At 49.5% G+C, this 13,525-nt stretch overlaps 1 protein-coding gene across 1 annotated transcript; it reads left to right on the top strand.

Annotated features, from left to right (window-relative positions):
- The first annotated feature begins 1,176 nt into the window (after positions 1-1,176).
- Positions 1,177-13,525, top strand: LOC136639035 (zinc finger protein ZFP2-like). Its single transcript, XM_066613063.1, has 4 exons — positions 1,177-1,335; positions 1,644-1,829; positions 11,079-11,205; positions 12,354-13,525. The coding sequence occupies exons 1-4, from the start codon at positions 1,177-1,179 to the stop codon at positions 13,523-13,525; spliced, it is 1,644 nt and encodes a 547-aa protein (XP_066469160.1).

Genomic DNA, 13,525 nt, shown 5'->3' with positions numbered 1-13,525 from the left:
TGTGTGGCTTTCTTACTGTGTTTTTGGCAAAGAGAAAGGTGAGTGCTAAGTAGTTTTGTCAAAATTGGGTGGGCACAGGTGAGGTTAAATATTGCCCAGGTCAACTGCCATATTTGATTCTGGGAAGGCCAATTTCTCAAGTGAGAGGGAATTAGTTAAAAATAAGCCGATGATGGATAAGGAGGGTCCAAATGAAGTGTGTTAAGGCCCCAAAAGGAAGCCATTGCAGTTCAGGAAGCTAAGAAGATCTTACCTACATGAAAAAAACAAGAGCACAGATAAACCAAATATAAACCTACAATAAAGCAGGTCAAGAAGGAATCTGAAAAGCATGGTGTGAAAGATAGAACAGTAAATGAGATTCATTTATGCAAAAAAGTGAATTTCTTATTGCATCAGAAGTAAGAAACCAGCCACAGAGAAAGTAGTAGAACTCTTTGACAATGGTGTAAGAAACATTGAAGTAGGGCAGGGAAAATGGAGAGAAATGGAATGAAATTTTCTGCTGCTGGGGATTAGTCTACTTCTGAAGATCATGACACAATGTTCTGTTCTTCTAGTAGTGCATCTGAAGAACGGTATCCCATGGAAAGGGCAAAGGATAACTGAAAAAAAGCAGTGCCGTGGGCACCATCCGCCATTCACTTGGACTCCCTTCAAGAACCTGTATGTGATAGCTTGGACCCACATCATGGAGGGCCTTAAAGCTTAGAAATAGCACCTTGATTTGGGGGCGGAAGTGAAGGGGTAGCTAGCGTAGCTGCTGAAGCAGTAGTCCAGTTGAGTCATATTGCCACGCCCCCTGTAATGACCTGAGCTGCCGCATTCTGCACTGATAAAGTTTCCAAACTGTTTGAGGGTAGCCCCACACAGTGCATTGCAGGAGTTCGGCCTTGAAATAAAGCATGGTTAAGAACATAAGAACGGCCCCACTGGATCAGGCCATAGGCCCATCTAGTCCAGCTTCCTGTGTATCACAGTGGCCCACCAAATGCCCCAGGGAGCCCCATATGGTTCACCATAACCCGGCCCAGGCAGCTCAAGTATGGTCGCAGTGAGCGCCCCAGCCTAAGCTGGGTGAACGCGCTTCTCGCCACTGCTGCCACCTGGTTCTCCAGAGAGACCTGGGAGTCCAGGGGAACTGCCAAGCTGTGCACCCCCGTTCAAAGTGGGAAGATGATTCAGTACTGTCGCCCCGGGACCCCTCCCGCCGCGAGAACGGCCAGGGATGACATGGCTGGGAGGAGGAGGGACCCGGAGCCCACGGGGGCAGGCTGCAGCTGGAGCAACCGGCAGGGCGGGGAGGCCCGGGACAGCGGGCAGAGGCGCGTCGTGGCGGGACAGATGCCGGGCTCATAAGGAGCCCCGCTGGCAAGGAGGGAGGTGGCGCCTCCCGAAGCTCCCTGGCCAGGCAGGAGGGGACCCAAGGACGAGCCAGGGAGCAGCCCAGCCCCTGGCTAATAGCGGGGGAACCCTCTGGGCGGGCTTGGCATCTCGCCAGCCCCAGCATTGCGGGGACAGAGAGGGGGGCCTCCACCCCTTCTGAAGCCAACAGGAGAGGGGAAAGAGCCTTCACCCTACCATCTCCCGGGGACACCAGAAGGGCATCCAAACTGACTCCCAATAGCTGGGGGAACCTACAGCAACCCCAGGAGAAGGGCTTCCAGAGTGCCTTGCGCACAGGGGCACAGACCTGGGGCCAGCATCGCAGCGGGCCCGGTTACCTCCATTCCCCGCACCAGACCCACGAGGAGCAGGGACCACCCGGCACCGGTGGTGTTGAACTTAATCGGCAGAGACTTGTGAAGTCACAGGAACTCGGGAAGCAAGTGGGTGCCTGGCAGCTTGGACTTCGTGGCTGCTAACAGGCCAGGGGTCCCGTGCTGCAAACAGGCGCCTCAATGACTGCAAAGGCGCTAACGCCATTAAATGGGGCTTGCAGACCATTCTTGACTGTTCCTGGTGTGCATCGCCCTCCCAGCAGGGTCTCCATCGCTGCTGACATCACATCTGAGGCTCCGCCCCCGGGCCCCGCCCCAGGGATGGACATCACAAGTCAAAGCCTTCTCAGGTCTTCCAGCAGCATGCTGGATTGTGCTCAGAAATATACTGTTAGGCCAGGCAGTTATTTCAGAACCAGCAAGATATTTCTTTTTAACCTGCCCCAGTTACAGGCAGGCCCCTCTGTGAGACCACCTGAGGCCGCCACTTAATGGAACAGATTAGCAGGGAGTGCCTGCCACCCACCTCTCTGCCCACTCACTGCAGTCATTCCTGCATCTGCTCCCTTATAAAACTACACAACACTCTTCCAACAAACCCAGCGCATGTGTGTCTTGCTGCCTTTTGTGCTCCCTGAAGCACATGCAGGGCCACCATGAGATACAAGAAGCTGGACTAGATGGGCCTTTGGCCTGATCCAGCAGAGCTCTTATGTATGCATAAGGCTGCATGACATGTACACTGACTGCAGAAGTTGGTTTGCCTGATGCAGAAAAACATGGCTATCATGGGAACCAGGATGATCTGGCTACTGCTGTGCCCAGAGGATGCAAGCAAGGTATCCGTTTCTAGAAGAATGCGTCTACTTTTGGTGGGCCGCTGTGAGATACAGGAAGCTGGACTAGATGGGCCTATGGCCTGATCCAGTGGGGCTGTTCTTATGTTCTTATGTACTTCCCAACTTTGCCAATGATCGGCCTCTCATTTGATCAGTCTCTCCTTTGATCCACCCACACCTACAGGCTGTGCTTTTGCAAAAGTCTGTCTTCCACTGCTGACTTTGTCCAGTTGCATTTGTGGGCACATTTCAGCAGAGCAGGAATTGGCAACTGGGGATATGGCTCAGGCTCTGCTTTTTGCCTTTTGCGCTCTGTTCTGCTTGATCTGCTCTCCTTGCACTCTGGCTGGTAAGTCCTTTCAAAACAAATCCAAACGGCCCATTTTATGGGGCTTTGTCATATCTGTTTTTGCCATTCATCCTCACGATTGTGTATCCTCACAATTTTATAGACTGTGTGCCTACAAGGCATTGATGCCCAACATGAAGCCCTTCAATTTATTTTATTTATTTGAAAAAAATTGATTATATCGCGTCTCTCCCGTGCCAAAGCAAATGCCCAAGGCTTTTGAGTCCTGTGACCTGCCTGCTGGGGCTTCCAAACATTTCACTGTCAATTTGGGGGCCACAATTTCAGTTTAGAAAATTGCTTTCCAGATACTGCCATGTCAGATCTGAGCACAAGTTTCAAGACTCACTCATTCACAGGACAGACATTTTCCATGCAGGAAACTTTTCAGTTCAGTTCCTCACCTCTCTGGATAAGGCTGGTAAGATCTCCCGGCTGACGTGCTAGAGAGCAGCTGCCAACCTGTGTAGACAATCCTAAACTAGATGGTCTCACTCAGCAGTATGGAAATTGATATGACCATCTGGTACAGAATTCCAAATCAAGCTACAGCCCCTTTCTCAGTGCTTATCCCCAGTACCTTGCACTGGGAGAACCTCCATATTCAAAATTATAGCTATCTAACAAGGAGGTTCTCTGTGTGTTGAGTAGCTTAGATCAGTGGTGCCCAAATGTTTAAGTACCAGGACCCACTTTTTAAAACAGCAGTTGGGATCCACCTAGCTTTATGAGACTAAACAAAAAAAAGTTTCACTTTACCAGCCACTCAAGCTTCTGTTTTTTATATTTTTTACTAAGAGGGGTGGGGGGAGGCCCCCTTCTGGTGCATTTGTTGAACTCCACATTCATTGGATTGGACCATTCTGGTGGCCTTGTGTTCCCCTTTGCCTGGCCTTCGATAAGGGCTGAGGCACTGTTGCCTACTCACATGTCAATGTGCACCTCTGGCTCAGTTTCACTTTCCACAGAGTTCAATGCATTTTCCTTGTCAGCTTGGAGGGGGAGGACTTTCTTCTCAAGTGTTTTTTGGGACCGACATTCATTGGATTGGGACCATTCAGCTGGTGTTGGGTTCCTCTCGGCCTGTATGGTTGCAGAGGCATGTTTGCCTACTCATGAGTAAACACGTACGTGCAGCTCAGTTTCACTTTCCATAGGGCTCAATATATTTCCTTTCTTCCTCAGCTATCAGCTTGTTGGTTTCAGTTTCATGACCCACCAACAATCAGGTCATCACCCTCTGGAGGGTCCCTACCCACAGCCTGGGAAACACTGGCTTAGAATAATTTCTCCAATTCTTTTTTAAGCCATCTGAGCAAAAGGTCATCACCACATCTTGTGGTGGTGATTTCTTTTTAAGTTTTTTATAGACTGTGGGCAGAAGTTCTTTATAGCCTACCCTAAAACTCCTGTCCATCAATTTCAGCAGGTGAACCCAAGTCCCAAATTAAATCCAGGTGGGAGGTGTTCTGAATCAGCCTCACTCATATTTTGTCCTGCTTCAGAGACTGTCCGCTGCAATTCCTGCCTTATGAACTTCTCTAACTCTGGATGCATCACGGGAGAACAGACGTGTACCGCTGATCTTGACAGAGGACAGTCGTGCCTCACCATCCTTTTCTCCTATCGTAAGTGATGATGAGGCAGCCAGTTTTTTGCTGTTGTGCTGACATCCTTCTTGCTCAGTTCCCATTGGTTGGGAGCTGGCATTGTGGGAGAATGATAAGATAGAAAGCAAGGGTAGTAGAATGGACTGCACTATTTCAGATCGTAGAGAGGAGCTACCATAATGTTCTTCTACTACAGGGGTCCAAACATTTTGGCCACGGGGCCGCATCAAACATCTGGCATGGTGTTGAGGACCAGAAAAAAATTTAAATATAAAATTTAAATAAATAAATTAGAGATAGAACCTAGATGAGTGACTAAATGAATGAATGGGCTCATTCATGTAACCTTTCTGACCCTCAGAACACCCTCCAAACACAATCAGAGCACAGTTATGGTTGTGTTCAGTTGAGTGGGCCAGAGGCTTTCAGGGGACAAGAGGTTGGCCGCGGGCCGGATAGAGGCTTGCTGTGGGCTGCATCTGGCCCCCGGGCCAGGGTTTGGAGACCCCTGTTCTACTATATGAATGTCCCTGAAAGTAGAAAACTAGTACACCAGTGAGAAGGGTTGTAGTAAACCTATCTTCCTGCTGTGCTAGTTTTCTACTTACAGGGAGATTTAAACAAATTTTTAAATAGCAGAATATTCAAAAGCATCATTTCCCACTTGCAGTGTGGTGGCACATCCCAGTCTACCACCATCTGACAGCTCTTCTTCAATCTTCTGCTTATGCAGATCCAGTTTGTAAATTACAGCAGGTGAAAAGCCAAATGAGAGCATCAGATGATAAAATCAAGCAATCCCGAAGGCCACCTGAAAGGAAGAAGATGTGTGGATTTGTGAATCCACACATCTTCTTTGTGGAATCCACAAAGAAGATGTGTGGATTCAGTGCTGCTTGAATGGCACTCACACATCTATCCTGCCCTGAAGCCTTTTTCCCTCTAGTCCTGCAGTGAGAAAAAAGCATTGTGAAAGCACTCAAGAGGCAATCCTGTCTTTATTGTACTGTTGCAAATGACTCCAGGTTGGGTTTTGCTTTTCTCTCTTATGTGTTCTGAAACTGGTGGCAGCCTTGATGTGGGGAGGGGGGGACAAGTCTGGGGGGTACAGATGCCAACTCCTATTGAATCTCTTCTGGATTTTTTTTGCCCCCAAGCTGGAAGTTAACAGAGACCCTGTAAAAATCTCCAGAATTGCTTTCAGTAGTCAGCTGGAGCCTGAAGCTGATTCTTAGAGACTGGACAACCTGGGCAGCCATTCTGGGGCAGCCTATTTGTGGGGAAGAATAATTGGGCACAAGACAAACAGAACACCTCACCCCCTCCCCACCCATCCTCCCAGGGCTGGCCAATCTGTGCAACCACAAGAAGTGGCTGCATCGGCGGCAAATTGCGAGGGGTTCAAGAGGGCAGTGGTTTGGGGGGGCTTTTCACCCCAAGTCTGCAGCTACCTTCCTCCAACCATCACCACCGCCCTCTCTCAATACAAGAATGATTGGCTTGGTACTAGAGTGAGTGTAAAGCAGATTTTGCCGTGCACTCATTCAAAAGCGAAGCAGATCATTTCGGAACTTACTGCACTCCTCACATGCTGCCTTGAAACCCGGAAGTGCAGGTCTTCTGTTCCCACACTTCCATGTTTCAGGAGAGTGGTAAGAATTTTTTTTTTCTTTTGTACAGTGGCAGTGCAGGACCCAAGCTGGCATCAGGCAGCATTTTGAGTTGTGCCACCCTTGGAGGCTCCCCTCCAAATGCTCTCCCCCCCCCCATCCCTTCCTTCGTGTTTACTATTGGGCAGCTGTTTTAGGAAACAAGAATTTCAAATACAAGGGAGGGTTCAGTAAACACAGATTAGAAACAAAATGTGTTTGTGTTGTCTTGCTAGAGTTGCCTCCATGACTGACAGCCCCAGCATAGGTCATCTGCACCTGCAAAAACAACCCATGTTAACAGTAAATGTCTACATCTCTTGTCTCCCCCCCCCCTTGCAGAAGGAACTCAGATGTACCGTATGGAAGGATGCACCAGACCTGGTACTACAAACTGTGGCACAAGCCACAATGTTGGCGACTATACTGCACAGCTGAAGTGCTGCACAGATAGTGAGATGTGCAACAAGGTTTCCTAGAGTGATGCCAGCCGTGTGGATTCCTCGTGACTGGTTTCCACAACAGTCAATGCCGTGCCTGTGAATCGTCTTGTTTGCTTGCTGCCCTCTCAAGCGACATGCCTACACACATGTATAGACAGTAAAGTTTCCAGTCTTGTAACCTGAAGTCCATATTACGATGGGGGGGGGGGGAATAAACAAGAACAGCTGCACACAAAAAAAATCTTCTTTATTCCTGCCATAGTTTGTTCCCAGATCTTAAGCGAGTTCAGTCTTCAGCTCACACTCTCAATCATGGTGCTCAAATCACTTCCTCTGTCAAGGTCTCTGACACAGAGGATTCAGACCTGATCCACCTGTCCCTGCATTAATGCTGAACAGTAGGTGAAAGTTCTGGAAAGACTTCCCAACATGGCTGAGGCCTCATTAGTCGGCACGGAAAGAAAAGCTGGTCATTGCTCTGAGCTTCTGGTCTCCTCCATTAAAGCATCAATGTAGGTCATCCACATGAGCTGTCTATGCTACATTTCTGAGACTGGAGCATAATGCAAAGGCAACTTGCTGGCCACAGTGGGAAGCACGATGCTGAACTACTGTAGATGGGTCCTTGGTTTGCTCTTGCGGGACCCTTCTCCTATGGATGAGAATATTATTAAGCACAGGGGAAAGTAGGCCTTGGAGAATGTAAGGGTCAACCATGTCACCAAACATCTTGCAAAGCCAGAATCAAGCAGGTTTCCCCCTGGTGCCCCACGTCCTTTCCACCAGATGTGTGGCTGCAGCAAACATTCCTAAATTGTGGGGCCAGAAATGGAAAAGGTGGCCAATCTGCACCAAAAATGTGAAATAATAATTCCCTCTTTTTGGGAAATCTTTGGTTCCAGGGCTATTTCAAGGGTGGAGAAGCTCAGAATCTCTAACATAACTCTCAAATCATCTTCCCAAGATTACAATTGCTAGGATTTTTGGAACAAGCAGTGACTGCTAACCTGTATAAAATGTTATACAGGTGCAGCCTATTTATCCGCGTTAGTTCCATTCCGTGAATGGATTGATTAACAAAAAAAAGTGTTGTGCTACATTCCATAGAGTTATGCAAATACACTGCAGCCTGACACTTCCGGATGGAAGGAAACTAAGGCAGATGTTATCAATCCCCTCTGCTCCGTACTCAGCCCTCCCCATTGCCAGCTGTCCCACTGAGCTTTTAAGAGTCCAGCCCTATGTGTTTCTACTCAGAAGTAAGCCCCATTGTAGTCAATGGGGCTTACTCCCAGGAAAGTCTGAGGAGGATTGTAGGCTAAATCACATGCTTTGCTTACTGGAGCAGGAGAGCCTGCAGCATCTCAGGGGGGGGGGGGAAATTCAGCAAACACTTCCTGGGTTTTTTAAAGCAATCCCCTCTGTTGCTACCACACCTGCCCCTGTGTGTGAGTGAGTGAGTGAGTGAGAGAGAGCACAAGCAAGCAAGCAAGAGGGAAAGAGCGAGCTCCACCTTGCTGCACGTGTTCTGGCTACAGAGGTTTTCTCCCCCCCCCCTTCCCCTCTTCAGCCTCTATGCTGGCTCAGGGGCTCCAGGAATGTTACTGTTCCTTGCAAGGGGAACCTCAGCCAAGGCTATTTCCCTACCTGGTCAAGGCGGAGCCTTTTTGCAGTGTTTTGGGCTGCCTGGAAAGGGATCGAGATGCCAGCGCAGGACAAAGGTGTGTGTGACTTTCAGTACCCCCATCCCATTTGCATCCAGACAAATTCTCAGATAAAAAATTCCGTGGATAAATAGGCTGCACCTGTAAATCTCTCAAGCAGATGTATCCAACAGCCCAATTCTACACAGCTCCCCAGGTGGCAATGTGGATGCACCAACGTGGGGTGACATTTGCATCCGCAAGCCAGGACAGCCTTTTACAGGGTCTGTGGGGAAAGAGACCTGGAGGGAAGAGGGAGGCCAGCCACCTGCTCTGGGGTCACTGCAACAAAGGCCAAGATCATCCTTTCTTCATGTGCCTACTGGGTTCTGCACTGAGAGAAGGCAGGCAGGCAGTGAGTCACAGGTGAAGGTCTTTGTTGCCAGCAGACGCCAATGGAGCAGGGCTGTGCTGATGCACCCACGCCCAGGAGGAAAGCCCATCAGGCCCCCAGAGGGGTGGGGAGGACAAATAACAGCTGCTGCTCTCCCAGTGCTCAGGTGGCCCATATATGGGATGGGGGGAGCCTTGGTCATGTTCCCCCCCCCCTCCTTTGCCACTCCTGGGAACCTCTCCCAAGACTTCTCAGGGGAAGGACAGGGCTGAAGGGACCAGGACTGAGCAAAGGCTTCCTGGAATAGAACCTCTCCAGCCTCTCCTGGGAAATCCTCTGTAAATAGAGATGAAACTGGAAAGGAATCTGGTGCCTGCAGGAAACTCCGGGATCCCCTTGCCAGAGAAGGAAAAGGGCTTGGAACAGATGGGCTGAGCAGGGAGAATGAATGATAGTCTGTGCAGGAGAGAGAGAGAGAGAGAGAGAGAGAGAGAGAGAGAGAGAGTGAGGTTGGTGGGTCTGTTGGGGCCAGAACTCCATTTCCCAGCAGGCCCTGCTGTGCTCTGGGCTCAGGCCCTGGAGGGGGAGGCCTTGCACAGGCTGGTGAAGGAGGGAGTGGGAGGCCTGAGCCCGGTGAGGGCCACCTGGGAGCAGGTGTGTGGAGGCCCCGCGAGGCCTGCAAGTGGCAGTTCCTGCCTGGGGGAGAGAGGGAGAGGCGGAGGAGGCTCTGTGGCTGCACTGGGAGCCCTGCAAAGAAGGGCCTCCTGGACTCTCCTGCAGCTGGGAAGGGGCCTGGCTGGACTGGCCGCCCCAGCGCCTGGCTCAGGACCTCCTGCAGCCCCTGGGGGTTCTGACTCCCCACGGACTGCAGCCCCCCTGCCTCGCCTCGCCTGCCCATTGAACCATCTGTTCTTCTGAGCCAAATACCAGGGGATTCCTGGACCCCCCAGTGTCAGTGCAGGGAGGCAAAACTGCTCTCCTCCTCCCAGCCAAGGCTCCGGCTGCCCTCGTTGACCAGTTAGAAAACAGCCCGAAGTGAAGCTACTAACAGGCTTCCATCGCCATTCTATTTGCAGATGAGAAAATGGCTTCCCGTCATGGAACTCAAAGGCATGGAGGCTGCTGTGCTCTCTAGCCTCAAGCATGAAAGCAAAATAGCCAGCTTGGCAAGCGTGCTAGAAGATGAAAAACCAAGGGAAGCCTGGTGTGCTTGAAGGAGGGGAAAACCAAATCTTTAGCACTTCTAGCATTGAAAACAAAAATGAATGCATCTCGAACGCAGCCTACATCTGAAGATAGTTAGCTTCTAGCCATCAGGACCAAAAGCCATGGCTTTCCCTTGTGAATCTGCCCAACCACCCTCTGCAGTCATCACACTGTGGAAAGGAATTAAAGCATATACATGAAGCAGGTACACAAGGTTAGGAAACTCATACAGGTCTCTTTTCTCTTCCTGACAGGCAGCAGAGAAGCAGAATCAAAGCCAACTAAACCCTGTCTGAGGACAGAAATGGCTGCTGCTGATGCAGGCCAGGTAAGGGGGATTTACAGAGGGACTTGAAGGCCAGGCAAGCGGGATTTGAGTCAGTGGTGTACCAAATGGGGGCAAGGGGGGCAAATGTCCTTTGGAGGGGTGGCACCAGCTGTGCTCCTCCCACCCCCTTTTTATCATTTTAAAATCATTTTTAAGAGCAAGAAGCCAGCAGCTCCACCAGCTTCTTTTCCTTTAAAAAATAAAAATAAATCTCCTCCTGAAGAAGGAGGGAGCGGCCCAGAATCAAGCCAAGAAAGGCATTTTGATTCTTAAGCACTCTCAGTATACCTGGGGGTACACTGTAATTCTTGCTAAAGTACATAGACTTGCCATTATCTTCAGCACAAGATCCCTGCACACTATTGCTTTCCCTCTTGTGTGCACATATGACATGAGTTTTTAAAACCACTACTGGCAACATTGTGCAGGGGTTTGAGTTGGTGGATACCCACCTGGAAAAGTATCTGCCACAGCCAGAGCAACAGAAAATGACATCAAGTTTTTGAAAGTGGGAAAAGCGATGGGGATTAGAATGTTGGAAAGCAGCTATACAATGCACAAGTTCTTAGTTCGGGGAATACACTGGGAATATACTCTGGGAATACACTCTGTTGGAAGCGCTGGGGCTCACCTCTGGGCTTGTGCGAATAGGATTGTGGTGTCAGTTTGAAAGCTGGAGTCGAAGGAAAGGAACCTCTCTTTCAGGAACATTAGAATCTTCATTGAACCTGGCATGGGAATTCAGAGTTGAAAGGGACTGTGTTTGAAAATGTGTTTTCAAATTTGGAAATGTTTTGTCCTTTCTTGGAAACTGGAATACATTCTCCCTTTGGATGGCAGTCATGACCTAGGCAGGTCCAATGTTGCTAATAGGCCATTTCTCCTTTTTCTTTCAGGGTCCAATTTCCTTCACAGAGATAGCTGTGTATTTCAGCAGTGACGAGTGGGCTCTGCTGAGTCCACGCCAAAGGCTCGAGTATGAAGCTGTCATGATGGAAACGTATGAAAATATGATCTTTGTAGGTAAGGAGGATCTGTAATTGACAGATGCCTCAGGTAGGAACCTCTGCTCCATTGGTTGTTGCCAAGAGGAGTTGGCAGCCAGGCTGCGTGACCTGGGCATAGCTACTGCTATGACTGATGGCCCTATATCCTTTCCTTTTGGGCAGCCCAGATCTGGGTCTCTTGATGAGGCGGGGAGTCCCAACCTGAAGGCATGGTGATATAAATGAGCTGGAAATACTTGGCTGCCCTTTGGAGGAAGTAGGCGTATCTTGGAAGGAGCTTTTCCCTGTGTCTGGGCCCTAAACCGCCTAAGTATTCCTGCGCCAATAGTGAAGTGGCATTGAGAGCTCAGATGGGAGAGCAGCGGGGGACAGATTTATCTGGGTAATTTGGAACTTCCTCATGTAGGGATGAAAAATGTCTTTCCTTGAGGGAGAGGTTGGAGTACAGACCACAGAAAGAGGAAAATAATGTCACTGCAGTCTTATATCAGTGTACTGCTGGGAGAGCTCTCTTTATAGGATCCTGGAATTGTAGTTTGGGGAAGGCTCTGAGAAGTATTTGCAGGAGATGGTGACTGATTCTTCAGGTCAAATGTTGTCTGATAAAACCCAGGCCAGGAGCATGACTTTGGGCCTCAGGACCCAGAGGCCTAGAGGAAGGCCACACTTTTAATTGTCAGAGCAATTACACCCCTCCCATGCCCTCAGCCCATCAACCAGTACTGACATTTAGAACAAACTCTGTTTTCAGTAGATGAACCACAAGTGGGTCATGAGATTAGTTATGCTTCACTCAAGGCAGGATTCCTGGTTTCCTGGGTGACAGGAGCATGAAGGGGGTGGGTTTTGGGATGGAAAGGGGCAGGGCACATGCCTGTATGGGAGACCCCAGGATAAGGGGTTCAGTTAATACCAGTAATGAGGTGGTAGTGGCAGGATGCAAGGCTGAGGGCTCTGTTTTCATAGCCATCTGCTGCCTGGTCTGGATCCTAATCCCAGCTAGGAGGGGGAACTAGTAAGCGTGTGGCCAAGCATTATAGATCCCCTTAGACACTCCGCTCTGCCCTGACTCCAGGGCTCTGAGGTCCTGGACATCACACTTCCCCAACTAGCTGCAGTTTCTTCCTTTGGTCTCTTACTGCTTTTCCTTTCTTATTTCAACAGCATCAGTTTGGGAACAGATTGGAAAAAAGAAGGAGCAGAATCTGTCTTCACAGCAAAGAGCCCACATAGCAGAGAAGTCTTACAAGTGCCAAGAGTGCAGAGGGCCCTTCAGTCAGAGTCGTGTTCTTAAGATCCATCAGAGAATCCACACAAGGGAGAAACCTTGTAAGTGCCAGGAGTGTGGAATGACCTTCATTCAGAGTAGTAATCTTACTAGCCACCAGCAAACCCACACAGGGGAGAAACCCTATACGTGCCAGGAGTGTGGAATGACCTTCAGTCGGAGAGATAATCTTATTAGCCACCAGAGAACCCACACAGGGGAGAAACCCTATATGTGCCAGGAGTGTGGAATGACCTTCATTCGGAGAGATAATCTTATTAGCCACCAGAGAATCCACACAGGGGCAAAACCCTATAAGTGCCTGGAGTGTGGAATGACCTTCAATCAGAGTCACATACTTAAGCGCCACCAGAGAACCCACACAGGGGAGAAACCCTATATGTGCCAGGAATGTGGAATGACCTTCAGTCAGAGTGGTAATCTTATTAGCCACCAGAGAACCCACACAGGGGAGAAACCCTATATGTGCCAGGAGTGTGGAATGACCTTCAGTCAGAGTGGTAATCTTATTAGCCACCAGAGAACCCACACAGGGGCAAAACCCTATAAGTGCCTGGAGTGTGGAATGACCTTCAATCAGAGTCACGTACTTAAGCGCCACCAGAGAACCCACACAGGGGAGAAACCCTATATGTGCCAGAAATGTGGAATGACCTTCAGTCAGAGTGGTAATCTTATTAGCCACCAGAGAACCCACACAGGGGAGAAACCCTATATGTGCCAGGAGTGTGGAATGACCTTCATTCAGAGTGGTAATCTTATTAGCCACCAGAGAACCCACACAGGGGAGAAACCCTATATGTGCCAGGTGTGTGGAATGACCTTCAGATGGAGTCATGTACTTAAGCGCCACCAGAGAACCCACACAGGGGAGAAACCCTTTAAGTGCCAGGAGTGTAGAATGACCTTCATTCAGAGTGGAAGTCTTATAAGACATCACAGAACCCACACAGTGGAGAAACCCTTTAATTGCCAGGAGTGTGGAATGAACTTCAGTCAGAGTAGTGTACTTAAGATCCATCTGAGAACCCACACAGGGGAGTGCTAG

Source organism: Tiliqua scincoides, chromosome 2 (assembly GCF_035046505.1).
Source record: "Tiliqua scincoides isolate rTilSci1 chromosome 2, rTilSci1.hap2, whole genome shotgun sequence".
NCBI classification, from domain to species: domain Eukaryota; kingdom Metazoa; phylum Chordata; class Lepidosauria; order Squamata; family Scincidae; genus Tiliqua; species Tiliqua scincoides.
This window is presented reverse-complemented; position numbering and strand designations above follow the sequence as displayed.